This window comes from Nyctibius grandis, chromosome 7 (assembly GCF_013368605.1).
Source record: "Nyctibius grandis isolate bNycGra1 chromosome 7, bNycGra1.pri, whole genome shotgun sequence".
Taxonomy (NCBI): Eukaryota; Metazoa; Chordata; class Aves; order Nyctibiiformes; family Nyctibiidae; genus Nyctibius; species Nyctibius grandis.
In genome coordinates this window covers 2,183,940-2,205,803 of record NC_090664.1, presented here as the reverse complement: position 1 = coordinate 2,205,803, position 21,864 = coordinate 2,183,940, and the positions used below count along the sequence as shown (strand labels likewise).

The following is a 21,864-nucleotide window of genomic DNA, read 5'->3' as shown; positions in this document are numbered from 1 at the left end:
TATTGAGACCAGAGGAACTGGAAGCTTGGTTTCCAGAAAGAAGAGCTGATGCTGAGAGATGGGTTCCTGAAAGGAAGAAGTAGTCTTGGAAAGAAGAAGGAGGCCCAGACGAAGGTGAAGATCCTGGCCTGGGGGGAGGTCTGGGAAATGGGGGAAAATCCTGGAGATGAGGAAGCCAGGGACATCCAAGCCAGAGGATGCGCAAGGACCTTGGGCAGTGGCACCTGAGACGGGTAACTGCAAGCAGCATCACAGCAGGAACCGACACAACTTTCTGCCCAACCTTCCCAGGCCAGCAGTGACCTCCCTGCAGGGAAGAGGAGACCTAGGGAATGAGATGCTGGTGGGGAGGGAAGGAGGGAGGGAGTGTGAAAAAGAATAAGTAGGGTAAAAGCTCTAATGTCAGTGATTCTTCAATAAAACCTTGTATCCAGATCCTCTCCGCTTTGGCATTTGTGCTGTCTCACCCTTGACAAGAGCTCAGCATAATTTTTCATTCTTTGGTTAAGAAACAGCCTAAATTTCCAGATGGGGCATTTTGAAAGAGCATCTGTGAGAGACACACCCAAACCCCATCAACGTCTTAAGTGTTGAATTTTCTGTTGTTCTTCAGAAAAATCTCTGTTTCAGCTAACAAAGAGTTTGTTGCCCTTGGACAACACCACTAAGCAGTTCAGTCTGCCAGAGCGTGTCATCAGCTTGTTACGGAAAACAACTGCTCATCAGAGGCTATTGCTCATCTGCTGTTCTCCAAGAGAAACCATCCTGTGTCCTCCCTTCTGGTGACATTTGAGACTCATCATACTCAGTGACTGTTTATCCCATCCAGAGGTTATTAATGGAAAATGAACTTCCATGCCTAGCTGTGTTGAGGGACTAGATCTAGCCAAACAGATCAAGCACCTTGGTGTAACCTCTCCATATTTGCTAGCTGTACAAACACTGCAAAGCAGGCAACATCTCAGCTTGCAGCTGTAAACAGATGTGCAGATGAACCCCTGATGATGCCAGTACGCTGTGCCTAGGTTTACAGAGTCGTGGAACAAAATGGGGCTGCACATAGCAGCCTCTCACTTCAAGCCCATTGCTGGTGGAGCTCTGTAAGCAACCAGCAATGTTAAAAATCCATCCCCATGCTTCGCAGAAAACAGATGTGAGGCAGCACAAAGTCTCTCTGGAGAATTTCATGTGCTACAGATCTTGAGATATGAAAGACTGCTACACTTCTGAGAGATGCAGCTAGTAAAACAGGCAATATTAGCACTGCAAATACAAGTTCTCTCATCAATACACCCAACCCTCATTTGGAGGCATCTTCCTGTGCATTAAATCTATAGCCTTTCTTTTGTAATTGCTGAGGAAGCCAATCAGGGACATACTGACTATGACTTTGTTGTTCACACTGGTTCAGGGATTATACCAGCTGTATCCCTTTTCCTCTCCTGGCTGGGAAAGTGGAATTGTTGCAAAGAGTCGGGGGAAGATATAGCCACCCTTTTTTTTTTTTGCTTGCTTGCTTTCTTGCTTTCAAACCTTCTATCAAACAGAATCACAGAATCACAGAATGTCAGGGATTGGAAGGGACCTCAAAAGGTCATCTAGTCCAATCCTCCTGCCGGAGCAGGATTGCCTAGACCATATCACACAGGAACGCGTCCAGGCGGGTTTTGAATGTCTCCAGAGAAGGAGACTCCACAACCTCTCTGGGCAGCCTGTTCCAGTGTTCAGTCACCCTCACTGTAAAGAAGTTTTTCCTCATATTTCTGTGGAACCTCCTGTGTTCCAGCTTGCACCCATTGCCCCTTGTCCTGTCAAGGGATGTCACTGAGAAGAGCCTGGCTCCATCCTCATGACACTTGCCCTTTACATATTTATAAACATTAATGAGGTCAAACAGGAAATAATCTAGTGGTCAAAACAAAATACTTCAAGATTTCCAAGATCACTGCCTGCATGTTCTAAAGGAAACTACAATGTAATCACAATTTTCAACCGCAGAGTGTGTCTTCAGAATTAGAAGTCAGGGAGGGGATCCATGTGTGTGCAGCATCCCTCAGCATGTAAAATTAACTTATGTCAAAAAGGAAAAGAGTTATAGAATGAGGATCATTGCTCTCCGAGACATCCTTCTATATTAAGGACAGCAACAAGCAACCATGGGCAGGCATTTTACTCTACATGATGGCAATGCTCTATCTCTTGCAAAAGCATTTCTGCTAATTGCCCCATTTTATGGCTTCTGCGACTCATAGAAAGGTGAAGCTCCTAATAATTTCCCTTCTAGCTGATGCTTTTGTCAGCTACGTGGCAATGTAATTATCCACATAACAGTGATACTCTGGTAGACAAAGACTCTTGAGTAGAAAAATAATGTTTTTACTAGAAGGTCAGCTTCAAGGAAGATGCATTTAATTTGTTTATCTGAAAACACCCGACGTCCCATATGAGCTCAGGCAAAGTACGTAGCAGGATGTAAAAAAAAGAAACCTTGTATTCTGCTTCATCCTCAGGTCTTTAACAAACCTTAAGCCTACTGTTATGTTCTTCACTGGAGCTGATCTCAGGAGCAATGGCCACCTACTGCATAGGGTGTTTGGTGTTTTTCAACGTAACTTTTGGTCAAAAAATACTGATTGTAGATGTACTGGAAATTTTTATTGTTTTCCATCTAGTTAGGCAGTAAATGTTGGTCAACATCTTTAAAGTCTCTTTTCACGGAGGATTAACTGCAGTTTCGTATTAATAACAATTTCCCCCAAATTACAGTGAGCTTGAAAATTACCTAGTATCAAATGTGAAACATGCTTGATGCTGTTCAAGGACAAATTAAAATTTAAAATATATTTCCACCCTCTTTTCTCAGTTAAACAGTTCCTGATTATCCAATTTACTGATAACATTCTTGCTTCATCTCAGAGGAGGAAGCCCTCCCAGAGGATAAATACACTAAACATTTGCTTTTCAATATCTGCTTTAAAGTATGTTTAACTCTTTAGTACGAAAAAATGATTAATTTAATGCAGGGATAATGTGTGGTCCTCTGTAGCTACTTTACAACAATGGGACTGTATGAATTGGATACTTTTTTGTCATGCTTATAAAAAATAAGAGACGTACTGATCAAGCACACCTATACTATGTATACTATATGTATTTCTACCTCTTTCCATCTGTTCAACCCCACTTCATGTATTTTAATAGACAAACTATCCACTTTCTGGAAATTTTGCAGAGTCCAGATGACATTATCTATACCTGACTAGTCTATAACTAACAGTTAACTGCATACTGTACAGTTTGATTAACATAGTACTTAATTTCATATTTCCAGAAGGCTTTGGTTTAGCTCTTCTTACAGGGCTCCTCTCCAAAGTGGGAAGGTCTATGCTTATGGAGAGCTATTAACTCAAGAAAGGAATCATAGGAGAAGCCAGGTTCAATTTCAAGTTAATAGATGTGTTAAAATTATTATTTTGCATCAATTTTTTTGCAGATGTGTGTTTAAAAATACAATTTTTTTGTTTCCCCTAAACCCTAGCACAGCAGGTCAGAGAGAACTGAAGTAATTCTCACTCACACTGATTCTCAAAAGTGCTAGAAGATTTAGGTGTCCAGAGCCATTCAGCATCAATTGGAGCGAGAACCTGTCTCCTAAATCCAGGAGTGGACTTACTGGAGGGAAGGAGGAAGCAGAGACAGGGACTTTAGGCCATTTAATAACATATGGAATGGCACCTGGTACCAGTCATGGACAAGGTCACACAACTGCCCCTTTCCCTCACAATCAAAACCAAAGGAGGCTGGATTCAGCTGCTTTTGAAATCCTCTTTCCATAGGGAAACTCTTTGCCTTCTTGCACTAATAATAAACAACATTCACACACATACACGCACTATATTATACTGTAATAGTCTATCATCTGGAAAACAGATCTAGGAAGGCTCAGCTGGGACTGCACAAGCCCACTGGAGAGGTGGACACAAAGCCTCCTCCACAAGCTGCTCCAGGGGCATCTCCTCCCCCCTGGCAGCTCTTTACCCTTCTCCACAGGACGTAACTCCCACGTTGATGCAGTGGCAACATGAATCTCTTCACCCACGGTCATCTGGGCTGAGAGATGCCACAGAGATGGGGAATTGTGGAGGGTAGGGTGAACACTGAATTAATAACATTATGTTTTCCTTTAGCCTGCAAGAAAAGCCTCAGTAAATAAAATTGCCTTTTATTTGTTCGTTTGTAGAGCTCTGGAGGAGTCCTCCAAACTACCATAGCCTTGGAAACATAGCTTCAATTACAGTCATGCTTCCCAGGAGTAATTCTACTTTGTCTAGCTGCCAAGCAGTGGCGATCAACGGGTGACTGTTTATCGCATCCTTGTCTACCTGGATAATGCTGAATAAAGGCAGGTTTGGTCCAAACCAGAATGCTTACTTCATGAAGTGAGGCAGCAAGCTTAAAAAAAAAGTCAAGAATGACTTTATGAGGGAGCTGATCAGACTGGAGGCAGAAAGCACTGTGTCATAGTTCCTGTGAAATCTTGCTATAATTAATAAACATCCAGATACTTCCTCAAACTATGGAGTTTTTCCATTACTTATTGGTCGTGGTTACCAATAGTCTAAGAGAAAAGGTTCAGATGTAGCAAATAAGAGGGATGACGACCATAGCCCCAATCCAGATGTCTGTCTTTCCTTCATTCCTGCAGTTGAAAAGCTCAGCCAATTTATCAACTTTGAGCCTAGCTTTATGGAGGATGCTGCATTACAGCTTTGGAGGTAAAGTAGTTGAAAGTTCTAGTAGCCAGAGCAGCACAGTGAAACAAAGAAATACAGGCTGCTTTTACAAGATGTGGCCGGAAGGAATTATTCATGGCACTTTGTCGGTTGTTTGAAACTCCAGAATGACTGGCTAAATCAGAACAGACGGTGATAGGAGTGAGTCAATACTGAAGGGACAGCACAATTTCACTGCGTAAGAACTGTTGATTAGTAGACTGGAAGTAAACTGTGCTAAGGATTTATTATTGGTTTTATCTTTTTGCTTGCTTGTTTGTTTTCTACAGGTTTCTCTGACTGGAACTCCCTGAGAAGGCAGGTACTGGGTTATTTACCTCCAGAGCTGCAAAGGTCTGGAGAATCTGCATCCAAACCAGAAACTTGATTGCCCTGAGACCAACTATAAATGCATATATCTCAGGTACCTAAGCCAGTGATGGCATGATCCAGAAGGACCTGGTTTTGACTAGTATTGGACATTACAGACCACAATTTTGTTTAGCCTTTCTGAAGGTTTGTGACCTTCTAGCATGTCTTATCAGGCAAAACACCCCAATATGTATGTCAATAAAAAAGTGATTGGTCAAAATTCTGTGTTAGAGTTAAGCTAAAGCATGGAATGAAAATGCTAAGTACACCTTTGAAACACAAAGAAACATACAATGAGGCTGTTATAAACGAGCAGCTATTTCCTTAAAACACATCTTTAAAGGACTGACTTTAAAGTCAACTATTTTTAAAAGCAAAGTGGCTTACTTTTTTGCTACACTACTTATATTTGACTTAGATGGGAATACATTAATTGCATGCAATATGCTTGGAATGTGTGGAAAATAACATTTTTTCCATATGAGTCAGCACAGGAAATGAACTGAAAATGAGTAAAACATTAAGTCTACAGATGGATTTTTTTTTTTTAAAATACACAATGTTTTTCAAGAGTAGAGTACTGACATCATGTTTTCTTCAGGAGTATCACAGAGATGACTGATGACACACCAGAGACTGAAGAAGAGCAAGAACTTGCTTCTGACCAGCATAGTTTAAGGCTCTGAACTGATGCAACATTAATTTCATAGTTTCTATCTTTGCTGGTTCCAGGCAGTTTTTCCTCCCCTTATTGGACATTTCCAAATCTTACCACATTCTTGCTAAACACAGAAAATGGTAGATAACATGAAGCAAACTCAGAGGTGTTCTGACTTGATTTTCTTTTCACAGGGATGTAAAATAAACAAACCAGTGTCTCCTAAATAACGACCTAGTGATACATTCCACGAGAGACTTCGATTTTCAATATTTTCCCTTGCTGGGGTTAGACATTAAAATAGTAATAAATATTACTAGTAAGAACAGCAAATGAATGGGTTTCTAAGAGTCATACTGTGAGAGAAAGTTCATGGGTATATATGTTTAAGAAAATATGTAACCCACCATGGAGCGGAATCCTCAGTCCTAAACTAACCAATGCTTGGAGCTCACAGTGGCAGAAGGGAACAGAGTCTGCTCCAACGTACTATAGGTTTGCTCTGAAATTACATGAAATATTACTGTTGACTTCAGTATTAGAACTGATGATTGTATTGGAGCATTTGATGCTGCAAAAAAGGCCCCACTAATGTAAAATGGATCCTCCACGCACTCCTCGGAGCTCACTTGAATCTGAAATTTCCTCCCTTATTTCATTTGGCAGAAAACTACTGCTTCTATAACAAATTTTCCTTCTGTTTACTGAGGTGGAACTTTAGCCCCAGTCTAGTACAGTTAGCAGGAACACTTTGACTCCTGTCTTTAATGTGAAGGAGGAAGCACACTATTATTACATTTTTTCTTCTTTGGAAATGAATCAATAAGCAGAGTTTCTTTGGAATATCTTGCATTGCACTTTGGGATGCATAAAAAGCATTTGAATAAGTTTGCATTATACTGATCCTAGTAAAATCCTCTGAATGCTGAAACCAATTGCCTGTATTTGGCCTTTATCTTATGACTGTACTTCTGTCAAATGAACAAACAAGCACATGTGCTGCATCCCAGAGGCAACATTTGGCTCATGGGGCCTAACAATCAAGGAGAGATGATGCACATATTTTTTGTAGGAAGATAATGTTTCACGTTCCTTTGCTTTAATTTTGCTGTGAAAAGAGCAGCACAGGGAGCCTGATGCCTCTGCTCCGAGTGCCCTGTTCACTCTGAAGCTACGAACAGCTTCTGCCACACGAGTGAGACTGAAGCGCGTGCCACACGTTGGTGCTACGCACAGCTCGTCCTGCTGCCCTGCACCAAACAGAGCTGCTCACTTCATAGATCAGAAAGCCATTTAGGGTGAACCTGGAATCATTCTTGGTGGCAAAACTGAAACCATCTAAAGTCAAGCTTGGATTTTCCTGGACTCTTTCCCCCAGTCTTCAAAACATATATTTGTCTTTGCCTTTATTCTCATCAATAAGGAATTTAAAGCTGTAGACTCATTACTCTCAAGTGTCACTGCCTGTGAAAAATGCAAATAGAGAGAACAAATAAGGCTCCATGTTGCATGTGTAAATTCAGAGCCCCTGCACAGAAGTGACTTTTTTTCAGTCTGCCTTTGGGAGCAAGCTTGACACGATTTCCCGAAAAGCTGCCTGTTTTGCTTCACCATCCCCATAACCAGCAGTTGCACACCTGTATAAATTAATTGAGCTGTAAACAGGAACATCCAGATCTCCCGTGCTGCTTAAAATACAATACAGCAAAACCAGGCACGACTGCAGTAAGGATCAGAGAGAGAGGATTACAGGAGTAGAGTAGATGTCTGTCTATGAGAATCAGGGTATCTAGACTCTAAGGCATTACAAAGTAACACTCAACATCTTTTCTGCCATACCTCCAAGCAAAGATGAGCTGGAGGAGGTCAGAGCAATTCACCTGACTCAGCCCACTGCCAGGCAAAATAGGTTGCATTAGCTTCTTCAGCAATTTTGAAAGGCTGCTTTCTCTAACGAAGTGGCTAAAATACAGAATAGAAAAGGGAAGCCCTCAGAGGATAGAAAAGAACAGAAAAAGTTCAGAAGGCAGGTGGTGTTAAAGCTGATGTTTTGAAGCTTATAGCTATGCTTCAGGACTTTCCTATCCCAGGCAGGACACAGATTGCCCAGCAAAGGAGAAGGGCATGGGTGTTTATGAACTGGAGTTACTCCCTGCAAAGTTTGCTGCCAGTAATAATCCATCTTGAGCAGCAGTGTTTTGAAACAGTATTGCTGAGTTGTGCAGATTTGTGATGATACTAATCTCTATACAACTTCACGAGAAGCCGCCAGAAATGCAAAGGACTTATATTTGCAGTATATATTTGTGAAACTAAGCTTTGATAGAATGTTCATCCACATTACAGAAGGAGACAAGTTCTGGGCCTGCTTCCATACATAAAGTTATTTCAACTAACTGCCTGTCTTCCAGACTTCCTTTCAATCTCTGGACTATGAATTTCCCTGATATTGATGCTTTACTCCTTCTCCCTTTGCCTTGTTCTACCACTTAAAGTAGAAAAAAACTTAAAAGACTGGAATATAACACCAAAAATTCCTCTGTTTCCCTGGATTCAGTAGAGCTGTGGTGCAGAGAGGATGAAATCAGGCCTCGTGTTTAATTCTTTGATTTATGGAAGCAGGATTGTCTTGCATGAGTTCATGTTCTGCAGACAGCTGCCTTTTCCAAAAAACACAAGTTCCCCACACAAGTGGGGGACACTGAGCACCCTCATGTGGAAAAGGAGGTACCATTGTCTGAAAAAGTTTGAGCAATCCTATCAGCATCTTTCAAGATCTTACCATACTGTTATCTGAAAGACAGTGAATTCCATGCCGAGGGACATGAGTTTCTTACAGTAAGCTAGACAAATTACAGACAATAGTTTGTACTCAAAGACTTGCACTGCTTCTATGTGAAGCTAAAGCAATGTTTTACTCCTTGCCCTGCCTAAAAACTTGGAAATTGTGTCACTGACTTTCACACTGGTGCACTGCCACTGAATGTATTCCTGATCTACCGTGCTGGGACAACTAGATGATAAGTAGCAAGAAGATCAAATCATGTGCATAACAAGCTAGCTGCAGGGATGTGAATGTCTAGGACCAGACTTCTGAATAGCAACTCCTGCAGCTTCCCACAGTAGTGACTGTGCATGTTCTACACCTCCAGCCACCCGCCACCACTTCTTTCCTGACCTCTTCTTGCACAGCCCCATAGATAATCTGCAGCATGAAGGCTGCCTTTTTAGGCCTTCACACTGCACTGAAAATTACCTTACAAGCAGGGCTCAGTATGGAGTTGTTCTCTGCACACTGAAGGGAATAATCAATTATTGGCTCTGTTCTCTATGTCTGCCTGTCAGTCAGTCCCTGGCAGTAACTTACACACCCATGGACAGTTTTCAGAGAGAAGACAGGGTGATCTTTCAAAGGTATAAAGTTTGTAAGGGGTTTTGTGACTAGCAGGGATCAGGTAGAAGAATCCCAAGAAAATCTGCAGTGTGAATTCAGCTGTTATTTTTTCTGTTGACCTGGTCTCCCAAAACATGACAGCCAACACGCACACACAAGCAGCTCAGAGATTACCACCCAGCAGATGCTACCTCTTGCCCAATTGTCACTTAGAAGAGATGTGAGGCAGCTGGAGGAGGTAGGCATGGTTGCCACAGTGAATGGTAACTGGGGGCACTGGAGGGTGTGGGGGCAGACACAAGGAGCAAGAGACTTAGAATCACTGCTGTGGAAGAGTAAGGACAGCAGACACAAATTTGCAAGATGAATTTCTGCTGTTTCTAGTGTAACACACAATAGAGTTTGTGCTTGGTGCTCAGTATAACCTGAACGAGAATTTGACTCCAGCCAAAACCCCCACCTGTGATTTGTGATAACAGTATGTGACTACAAGGCAAGAGATCTGTCAACAAACATAGAACTGGTATTAACCTGGGGCAGATGTGACATAAATCCGGATCCTTTTTGCATGAATATTCTCAAGTAGGCACCTGGGCTTACATAAGTTACAGAAAGGTCGTCTGGCAAGTTCTAGCATGGACACTCACACAGATTTAAAAAATAGTTTCTTACCAACAATCATGTGGTTGCAGACATCGCAGAAGGTGGGTTTTTTGAAGATGTGCTCCTGGAAGATGTGAGCCTTGTTGTTTTCTGGCAGCTGCTGGGCTCTGGTGGGGGAGGACGCCTGGCTCTCTGAGCTGGGGAGCTGCCCGGTGCTCGTGCTCACCTCAGGCATCAAGTCTACTTGCAGTTTCACATCGCTATTAGTCCTCTGGAAGAAATTGTCTGCACTTTTACTCCGCAAGCTTTTAGTCTTGAAGGAGAGCGATCGTTTCAGTTTCTGCAGCTGCAACAAATAAGCCAGTTACAATTACTGCCTTTTCCTCTTCAACAGCAAGGCAAGGCTCCTGGGTTTGGGGTGTGCTGTTGACAAATGAACCTGGGAAGCCACTGGCAGACCTTGAACCACCTGAACAATAACATTGACTTTAGAATTTAACCAGCAATTTCAGAGAAAACAGATCCCAATCAGAAAATAAGCTGCTCTACATATGCATTCTGATAGACAATAAACTTGATAGCCCTAATGAATGCTTCTATTGGTCTTTTCTTTCAGCTATGACAGCAGAGAGGTACTGCAGAGAGTTGTAAGCATTGGAGAATATATCCTTTGTATTCAAGCATGAGGGAACTTAAGAGTATTATTCATCCTCACATGGTCCTTAAGCAGCCTGTAAAGCCATTTCAGGAACAGCTGTTAAATGGCAGTACAAGAGGACTGAATTCAGTAAATATATTTGATATACTTCCTTGATATATTTTCTTGAATTTGGCAGAAACAGAGATTAAATGCAGTTTTGACTGAGAAATTCTTATTTTCTTTTATTTTTTTAAAGGAAAGAAAGCTAAGGAGTAGTAACATTATAATTAACTAGCCAATTGATAGTTAATGAATGAATTAATTAATACTAGTTAACACACATTCACATATATTCTTGTATATCGTATTGTGTATTGATTGCCAGACTATTAAGCACCACAATAAGGCATTATTAACTTAAATTTGTCAACAACTCTTTACCTGTAAACTGTCTTGTACCTTATCAGAGGTTTTTTGTATAAGGCTGAGAAGGGCACCAGGTGAAGCACAGAAGCTATCAGGATATCAGCTACACAAATTTGTGGGTTTGTCAACTCCCACAGCCCACAAGTAGAGCCCGGGTGAAAGGAAAGCCAGCTCTGTGTCCACTCCATGTTCGCTGTCTGTGAAGTGTAACTCCTCCTTACCACCTTTCACTCAGCATTATTCCAACAACTGCAAAATCACCTCAATCACTGCTGCAATTCTCTGGGCGAATGTGGTGCAACGACTGACATTTTCCATGCCACTCAGGCTGTCTGGGGTGACCAGCAGGAATGGTTTATATTAGAAACTGTTTATGTTAGAAGCAATGATGTTTGGGAATCATAATTCACACTAATATAAAAGGAAGGAGTTCACATACTTTCCCAAGAAAGCATAGCACTGGTCTGGCACACTGACTTAGTGGCCTCAGAGCACTTGCTTTCCCTAGACTCTATTCCTAATCGATCCATTTTCTTTTTGGTGCAGCCGAAAGCACGCTGTTGCAGAGGATCCTCAAGGTATCCCAGAGGAAGACTCTTTTCCACCTTCAGACACGAGCAGCTTGCTCTTGGGGAAGTAGGGAGGGATCAGAGCCAAGGGCCAATCCCACATGCACCACTCTCACCCAGGGCTCTCTCTAGGTTCATGGGAGGAGCCCTGCATCCAAATAAAGGAAATACTCACCTGTTTGCAAGAAACTCTGTCTCTGGGAGAATGTGTAAATGAGAGCAATTAAGTCATTAAATGCCAACTATGAGGTAAGCAGTTCCTGGTTTCTGAAGCTCTTTCAGCTGAAGTCTAAGTCATGGACTAGCTGAGCCCAAAACTCACTGTACAACTGCACCAACAAAATGTGAGATTTTCCCTCATCTGATTGGATGTTAAGTGCCCAGCTCCTGAAATCACTGAGGTTACTCAGTACTGAGATTACTTCATCTCCCCAGTGACAGCCAGGAACTCACCAATAATTCAGCCCCTTGCTCCTGAAATGCTTCTCACCGAAGTCAGACCTAATTAGTGTAGCAAAACACAGAAAATTACAACACCACGAGGTGACTGAAATGCCATTCATTATTGATTTGCCATCTATTTCTCCAGTGCCACATGAAGTTAATTAAATTTCAAAATGCTGCTTCTGCCACAGAAAGAAGACTAAGCTGTGCAATACAGTGTTTGTTTTACCATGAAACAACTGTCCTGCTAGATTGAACAATGTATGCAGTATATTTTAAGGACCTCTGCATTTACTGTCCTTATCCCATTCTCCTGTGCACAGTCATTTGCTACTCAAGGGATGTACCAGCAGCCTTTCCTCCCCCAGGCAGGAAAGTCAAGTTTCCCAAAGAAGAGTAGTCCAGCATTCAGGCTATGCATGTCCAAACACACACATACACACTAAAGGTGAGCATGCAACTGTGCATACTCTGTGCATCTCCAACCACAACGTTCAAAGCAGGACACATAGCCAAGAATGAGTTGACCAAGTTACACTCACAGATTTGGCAGGCATCTCTGCACAAGCTCATAGTCCTCTCTGAGATGCCCTGAGCACTGTCCTGTGTTAATGTGGTTAAATAATTTCCAGACAAGGTGGGCATCCTTGTCGTTACCCAAATGCAGATCTCATACTCATTTGCATTCAGACTGGAAGACACCCACATGTTTGGCTTGCCTTGCATACCTAAAACAACAATGAAAGTCTGCAGCTATTATATCCCAAATAGGTTATATGTGTACAGAAATGACTATGCAAAAATGCAGAACATGGGCAATGTTTAGCATTTTGCACAGCTAATTGTACACTTTGCTTAGTACTGTTAAAAAGTACCTCTCAGATCCGAGTGTTTTACACCCATCTTGCATAAGTGAGAGTATACAGGGCAAAAGAAGTTTGGCATCAGGTTTTAAAATTTGATCCAACTTTCCTTTCTCTTACTAGGCCCATGAGAGAATTTGAAATAGGGTACTGGTATGTGATTGTTTACTCAGGAAAAGTTGGCCCAAGCAAGAGCAAGGGAAGGTTGTTGTGCAGATAATATAAATTGTAAAACCACAAAAGCTTAAGTGATTATTATGCTGCAGTCTAGTGAGCATCACTTCCCTTACTTAAATATCACCAGCTCCTCATTTTGAAGTTTGCTATTGATACCAGACGGTTCAGTTCAGCAATGGTTTAGCAAGAGTAGGCCTCAAGTTTAGCAACGGTTTAGCAAGAGTAGGCCTCAGAGTAGGCTCTAAAAGGCCTGCTCTGTGTTACCTTTACACAGAATTAGCTTTCCTGCCAGTAATTTTCCTTTTAGCTAGAATAATAGAGAATAACAATAGGTTCTGAAGCAAACTACATGTTTTGTAGATAGATTCTGCTTATAGGATTGATAACAAGGTTCTAGTAGACAATGATTCATGCTGTTTACACTTGGTCTTAGAAAAACAAAGGTCTCTGCTAATTATAAAAGGGCCAAAAGGCAAAACAAGAGTGTAAAGAACAACTTTGTGATGTCTAAATTAACTTGATTCATAAACTTGTGTCAGAGGAGAGATAAGTCCAAAACGGTATCTTCTTCTTGAGAACACATGTACTTGTAAACAAGAAGGCCTCAACCACGCTTGCGCAGAAGCACGATTAAGGGGGATTGCGACCACCAGAGACCCCCAGAGACCACCCAAGACCCCTTCCCCAATTTAGTACGCATGCGTAAAGACATTACGTAATGCATTACATAATGTATTAGTATATGCATAAGTTTCTTGGAATAGGTGGGCTTTTCTTGGAATTATACGAATATTCATATTTGTAATGTATATAATGAGCAAGCTTTTGTTCCTATGTGTGCATGCTAGGAGGAGAGATCCCCCATGCACCCAGAGCTGCAATAAACCAATGTCAGCTTTCTAAACTATCATTTGGTTTAGAGAGTTTTCTTGGTTACTATTTTCCGGTAACACTATGGCCTAGCCCTGTTCTTTTATTGGAAGATTTCAAATGTAATTAAATACATCATGCAATATATGCCTGATTGTGATCTGCCGTAAACTGACTTAATGCACTTGTGATGCCACTGGCTCCTAATAGAGCTGCTATAGCATTCACCTGAGGCAGGAATCAGTTCTTTCAACAGAGAGGACAGTATGCAGATTTTACTATTTATAATTTCTTTCTGCAGACTGAATGAGTCCGAAGATAAATCTTAGGAAAAAAGCACTACCAAACTTTGGAAAAACCTGTGACTAGGGTTGTTCTGCACTCAGCGCTTACTTCAACGCTTCAGTGAAAAATCATGTACTGGAACTGAAAAAAACACCCCAGATCAAGCACAAAAAGACTTTAAGAAACATATTCAAGATAAATCTCCTAAGCTTTTCGCATTTCCTCCTCTGCAAGGAAGGCTACAGGAGTTTTTCTAGACTCGTGATAGCATCATAAGACTTCACAACATTGTCAACACTTCAGAAACATGAACCTTTAACATCAAATCCAGGATGTTCCTGTGGTTTGAAATTAGAGTCAGGGAAAAAAGTTTGTCTCTAGTTAAAAGCATTTTATCAGTGTCACGGTTTAAAGATGCACGGATCAGGGGCAGCAGGAAAACGGGCAGAGTCCTCTTTGGACACTGGCCATAGCAGAAAGAGAGCAAGACCCTCGTGATCCCCCCGCTTTATACCGAGAATGACGTGGATGGGATGGAATACCTTCGTTGGTCCATTTTGGGTCACCTGCCCTGTCCGCTCCTCCCTGCAGGTGCGACCCCCCTGCGGCTCTTCACTCGTAAGCAGTGAGGAATTTAGCAGTGACCTTGGTTTCTCTAAGAGTAAGTACAGCAAGAGCCTTTCTGCATAACATCCCTACCGGTGCCTCAGCGATAACTACAAACTTCGAGCGTTGTCAGTGCTAGAAGCAGACACTGTCTGCAAAACATGCAGTTAGTTTCAGAAAGTGCAGTTACTTAGAAGGGACTGAGCTGAAAGTAAAAATCACTGAAAGTAAAACTGGCCTGGTTTAGGCCAAACCAGGACAATCAGTCATGCAGACTCTCAGGGACTGCACATACTAACCCCACAGGCAAGGCAGATAAGCGCAATAGCTCAACCTCAGAGCTTGATTAACCTTTTTTTTTTCAGTATCTTCCAGCACAATCTCCATTTTCCTCTGAGTTACTGAATATTCAAGCTTCAAGCGATCAGGAAGCTCTGATGAACCACAGCTTATCAGCACCTCCTCTGTTCCTGATTCCCCTATACTACAACTCTTTAGCTGCTGTAAACAGAGAACAGAAGGCAGCAAAAGGAGAGTTGTTGAAATTAATTCCTACTGTTAACTAGGTGCCACTGCTTTTGATGTGAATGGGATTTGCACCTGCCCTCACGAAGACTTTATTTGACTTAACCATTAGAAGAACATAACTCTTTTCTATGATTTTGTGCTCTATGGACCACAACAAGGACCAAAGCGGGGTGAGCAGCAACAACTGGAAGATTTATGTTGAAAACACACTCCCAAATCAAACTAAAATGCTAAGTTCGGTGTCCCCTATGCCATCACCATTTCTCTAGCACAGCTTCTTCATCACACTTTCTCACCATTCAAAGCTCAGGGAAACCCTCACTCCCTCTACATCCTACACACAAAAGCTACCTTTCCCTTCCTGAAGCTCCCTCCTTAGTGATCTCAGAGTGAATGGTGGTTACTAGGAGGACAAACTAGATTATATTATATTATATTATATTATATTATATTATATTATATTATATTATATTATATTATATTATATCACATTATATAATATAATATTATATAATATTATGTTACATTATTATATTATATCATATTTGCTTGGGCCATCAGCTTTGGGATTCAAAACAACCCTCATGGAGTCTGTACACATCAGATTATTTCCCAACATGCATGGTCTTATTCCCTTCTCAGCCATTGCTAACCATCCTTGCCAGCAGCAGAGGCTCCTGTGCAGCGTGGGGCCAACAGGGAGATTATTTTTATACATTTCCACTCTTAACTATCTTCCAGGAGAAAAAGAACAAATGAACCAGGGTTATCAACTGTACTTTACTGACAGACCGTATAACTAAGCCCTCATTTTCAGACATCAGCTGTCTGCTGTATTGCTACTGTGCTAGCAATAAAAAAAAGATATTGCTTGCTCTTCTCTATCCCTTTCTTCACACTAGTGTTAACAATATCATTAGATGGATTACAAGTAATACAGGGTATTAAAAGAGTGGAATGAGCCATCATGCCAGCTTGATCCCTGCAGTTCTTATAAAATGTGGCTATTTCGTTCAGCCAGGAAGACTAAAAATGCTCTGTCAGCAGATTTCACTCTGCTGTGAGATAAACATCCACCTTCTGTAAGGAACTGTTTCTTCTTCCTTTAAGCTTCTTAGAGCACATTTTCAAATTATTTGACTCTCACATTGTTATAAAAGGAGGACTTAAGCGCATAGGGCCCAGATGATGTTGTGTAGATTCACTAGAGAGTGTGTCAGGTACGTGGGATATTACTAAAAGGGACTCAGCCCAAAAGCCTTTCAAATAAGGGAAAGAACAAAAGTCTTGATGTATGGCATCTATTCTACTAAGTACAGTCCATTTTCGGGGTCAAGGAACTTTCAATTTGTATTAGCAACCCTCAGAACATACCTCAGATGTTAACTAGATCTGTTAAAGGACTGGATGTTACCAGGGTTTCAGCTAGCCTGGCAGCATTGCCAGGTTTCAGGTAGCTGTGCCGATTAGGAGCAAACGAGGAACCAGCTCAAACAGAAATGCTTACTTTTTGTGAGCATGAAGGCTAATGATTTTCTTCTTAAAATTGAGGGATACAAAAGTAAGTGACTTCTGAGCACAGACAAAGGTGGGTTTTTTTCTGGATTTGATTTGAAAATGCACTGCCTTGGCATTTTAATGAGCAAAAATAAGATTATGACATGCCCAAAGCCAATACGTAATTTCATAAATAATGTGTGTGCTTGCCTGCTGATGACAGAAGTACCATGTCTTATAGCATTAACAAGATAGAAGGATATTTCAGACACTTAAGGGGTTGGTATTGTTTATTGGCAAAGCATCCGTGATAAAATTTGTGAGCAAAGCTGATTCCTTTTCTAACTTCTTCTTTCCAAATAATGAATAGTACAAATACTCTACTAGTACAAATTGAATTAGCTAAACTGACTTCAATTGTAGCTGATTTATACAGTCTGAAAATCTGACCCTATCACGTATTTGTGTCTGCCCTAGCCAGCTTTCTTGGAAGCTGTATCCTTTTAATCCACTACAGACAAAGAGGGAGTGTTCGCTGTTGCAGAATGTGCTACCTATTATATTTGTGTATTTTCCCAAACAGATTGCATAGCTGGCGTTAGAACAAATATGTTTGTTATTGTTGTAAAAATACAAACAAATCAAACTGTCTGCTTGAATACTGTATTGGACTAGTCAAAGGAGAGACATTTTCCATAATACCTGACAATAACATTGTTAGTGATTTATTGGATACCTCCAACTATTCTGGGCAGCTCTTGCTGCTCTGATCATCATCCTCAGATTCTCCTCCCTGCCCTATGCTGTTTTTGAAACCCACTCACTGATCCTCAAACCTATTTAGGATATCAGCCTTTTCAGGCAGGGCTCCTTCTGTGATTTTGTTTCACACTTAGCTTCCTAACTACAATGAAACGCTCTGATTGGCATGCCAGAGCGTAGCAGCAAAATTCCCTGAGAGCGCCTCACGGTTTGAAAGCATGAAATCTGAAGGGATGCTCCGTTGTCACTGCTCCCACAAATGCCACTGTGAATCACACATTCTCAGCCCTCCCTTGATGTACTACATCCTTGGCGGCTGTGTGTTTGCATCTCTAATTGGCAGACCTCTAAATAATCAAGAGGCACAGTCTGCATGTGTAGCCAAAGAGCGTGTTTGCTTAGCAGACCTCTTCATTCTGTATGACTCTCTGGTTTGGGTTAAACCAAGCTGAAAAATTAATCTCATTCTCAACAATTGCTCCTGCAGTTGGTTTGAAATTATCCTACAGTTTTGGGTATGTCTTCTTCTAATATTGCAAGGAACCAGGATTAGCAAATGTGAGACAAATGTGAAATAAAGTGCTGAAAGTTTTAAGGCCTGAAAATACAGAAAGTCTCCCTTGTGCTCCAAATTCCTTTATATATCTTCAAAATTCAACACAAGATGGGACAGGACAAAGTAATGCAGTCCAGGGAGTGACAGTTTTGAGGCAACACAAACAATTTATTAACTATAACAACTGCCATCAAATGTCAGGGAAATCCTTTTTTGTCTCCTTTATGTTCAGAACTGTCTACTTAGTCTTAAGTCATAAAAAGAGTAAACTCTGTGTTAGATATTCTGCAACTGTGACTTACCCTGAGCTCGTATTACTTTCCCTGCCAAATACATTTTCATATTAACTTCAAAAGACTCACAGTCATTTAAACAGTATAAAACAGCTTGTAAAAAGGAGGAAACATACACAAAATAAATATGATGATACTTGTATGCTTGCCAAATCCAGAAAATTTTAAGGCTTTTTTATCAAAAACTAAGTAAAATCCCCTCCCAATACACTTAATACGTTTATTTATTTAGCCAAAACTCTCAGATTTGATATCTAACAGTGTTTTTGCTGTTGTGTTTTTTAACAGCCCTATTTTGGTGTACTCCTCTGTTTTCTTTTAATCAAGCAATATTAGAAAGAGTACTCCAGAAAGAAGAGTGCACATTACATTTCTCTTCCTGAGAGATCTAGTCTCTATTGGTATTTCTTCAAACTTCCTACCAGGTTTGATTCAAGTTCAGTTTGGGGAAAATGACTGCAATATCACTCCACCATGGTTTGTGTTCAGCCTGCTGCTTGCAGAGAGGAAAAACAGTGAATCTCCCTCAAATTTGCAGCATTTCAAGCCAACAACTCCCAAGGTCTTTCAGAGAAGCTTTTGTGTAGCTTTCCGAAGTTTATCATCCAATTCATGAAAGTTAGGTTAACAGTCCCAAAGTAAGATCTGCTGGGTTCATAGTGTTGAACTCAACGATGGTCAATTCTTCCTCCTTTGTGAACATGTGCATAAATCAAAACACGTTACAAATCAAACCAAGAAACTCTTCAGCCATGACCAAAGACTGTTGCTTGTTTTATATCGAGGTTGGAAACTGTTTTGTCCCTTTGATCTCCTCTCCTGCCTCACCTAGCAAAAGAAAAGCTGCTCCTCTCAGGAGCAGAGGGAAAGACTACAAATCCCGTATTTATATTCAGGATTATATTCTCCCTGCTGCTAAACAGCTGTTCCAACATGGGTGGCACCAGCTGCAGGAGATCTTTTATAGTTCAGGTTATGAAAGTTGGCTGGTGGAATGACCAGCTGCAAACCCCTGTGTGGCTCCTGTCTCTCTTTCATGGTCTGTCAATTGAATTGTCTCCGGTCTTTCCTCCTGAAACCAACAGGAAAGCTCAGGAAGAAAGCAAGAGATGGTTAGGAACAGTCCTTCCATTTTTTTTTTAAATTCCCTGTACTTTCAGTTTCAAGATGGGTACGTGTTTACAACATCTTGTTTTGTACTTTGGGTTTCACCTCAGGCATCTGGTTGCTAAGCAGCCGGCCATCTCCATACCTTGTCCCCCTTAGGATGAGGCACACGTGTGGTTATCTCTTGCCTCTTAACATAGAAGGAATTTGGACTGTTATGTCTAAGGTCCCTTCTGGGAATCCTGCATTTTGCTGCCCTGTTTGGTTATCGCTTTTCCATTTCAGCTTCTAAATGGAACAGTGATTTCCCTTCGGTAACTCCTGATTTAGTCATTCACTAATCTTTGCTGCGGTGTAAGTGGCACAATGAAATTTGGAGATTAAAAGGCTGGATTTCAGAGTAATGTAAATCCAGGCAGCCCTGCTGAGATGAAGGAAGCTACACTGATGTCTACCTGCTGAGAGTCTTCAAGAATAATAATAATAGGGCCTGAGTTTTGCTTCTTTTCCTTTTCGTGAATAATCTGCAGTGAATATGATTGCGAATGTAAGATTAATCATCCTTGATTGTATCTTGTGACTGTCCATCTATGAAGTGTGCATCGTTATTTTCCACTATTGATCTTATGAGAAAATAAAGCTCAATACGACCCCCTTGGACCTTTAAAAAAAAAACAAAAGTCCTGTGTTCTGCTAAAAAGTGCTGGTCTACCTATAGCAATAGTTTCCACTAATTTATTTTACCCATTTGTTTTTTCTCTCTCTTTTTTTTTTCTTTAACAGAGCTGTTTTATGATACTTTAAATGGTAGTATGTCTCTTGAAGCAAATATGGAAATACATCTGGCAGGGAGGCTGATACTAACCGAGGGCAAATTAACATCAGCACCAGATCCCACACATTGTATAATCACATTTGTACCATCTTAAAACAAAAAGGAAGACTGAGATCTACTGGGAGTTGTTGTAGTTAATATTCTGTCAGTGTTTCCACTCCTGCTTCTGGGGTTCCAAACTTATGCTGTTAAAATTGCTTCGCAATGAAAACACGTAAGAGCTCAGCTCTACAACAAAGTTACTGTCACTGGGCCAAATCCTGATGTCTTTGCTTACTGCTAACTCCTGCTGACTTCACTGAGCATATTTCCTGAGTAAAGGCTTGGGTTATTGTTTTTTTTTTTGCTTTGAAATGAATTTTTTTTCTGTTTTACACTGTGCATTAATAACAAAGGCTTTCTGCATGCACCATGAAAAAACACCTGGCCTCATTTGGCATCCTCTTATCTGGATGACTTCACTCAACTCTTCTTAATTCCCTTCTCTTTTTTAAAACCATTTCGGTCAATCTCTGCTCCTCTACAACCAAACATAGGTAGATCCAGGGGGACACCTATGCTTCTTGCTGCTTTTATCTTTCCTAGACACTTGTTTCAAGTTCATACTTTGTGTGAATTAATTCTACCCAAACTTCTCACTTAGCTACTGTGTTTTAACTCTGAGATGATGTTACCTCATTTTCTGATCAAAGAAAGAACCAGAAACACAATACCAGAATTTGGGTGCTATATGGCCTGTTGGCTTAAAAAAAAAGCCCCTAAACATAGATATTTTGGCTTATTTGATCCCACAGGTTTCTGCACTCCCTTCTTTGCTGCCTGTTCACAAAGATTCAGATCCAAATTTTACAATTTGTTTCCATCTTTCCATTTCAAACTCTTCGCAGTGGGAGATGGGCTAGAAACTTATGCCTTATAGAATATTAGCAGTGTTCGTTGGTTCACTTCCAGTTTTTCTTTTTCACAGTTCCCTTCCCCTTCTTGTGTATGTTTTTGCAATCTGGTAGCAAATTTGCTGCCTTCCATCTTTTTATCCCTCCTGAAGACCGACACTGTCCCATCCTGTGAACACTCTTTCTTGCCAGCCACTCTGGAGGCCAGGGTGTGCAGCCACCCTGGCACTGCCTGTTGTGACAGCACAAGTCCTACAGGACCCATATGGTCCTGGTGCAGAGCCACATCGCTGCTCTGGCACAACTCTGGCCTGAAGACCTGGATCTGGGGGAAGAGCTGACAGCACAGGTTGAGCAAAGCTAGTTAATTCCTCTGGGCTTTTCCATGCTTCACCTGGGTACCCCACCGAGTTTCCTTCATCTCGTATTTCCAGTTCTAAAGTCCTACAGTAGCTACCAGATACATAACAAATGTTGTGCCAATTAAATTTTTTCCTACCAATAACATCTTCCTTGATTATTCATTCTGCATCTGGTTATCTTACTGTCCACCATGGCAGAGATCTGCTTCTTTCTAGATCCAGTCCAGATCTGGCACATTTTTTGTTAAAGCTCTTCTCAAAGTGCAACTTATGGCATGCATTTATCCCTTTCAACACATCTACTCTAGTCATTTTCTTATTCTCAAAAAGTACTTCCAAATCATTTTGGGGA

General features: G+C 41.1%; 1 protein-coding gene across 1 annotated transcript in view; it reads right to left on the bottom strand.

The window, feature by feature from the left end:
- STAC (SH3 and cysteine rich domain) overlaps positions 1–21,864 on the bottom strand; it is a 73,072-nt gene that overhangs the window by 37,017 nt on the left and 14,191 nt on the right. The window contains exon 2 of the mRNA XM_068405265.1: positions 9,869–10,145. Coding sequence (XP_068261366.1) covers positions 9,869–10,145 — 277 coding nt within the window. The remainder of the gene's footprint in view (positions 1–9,868; positions 10,146–21,864) is intronic.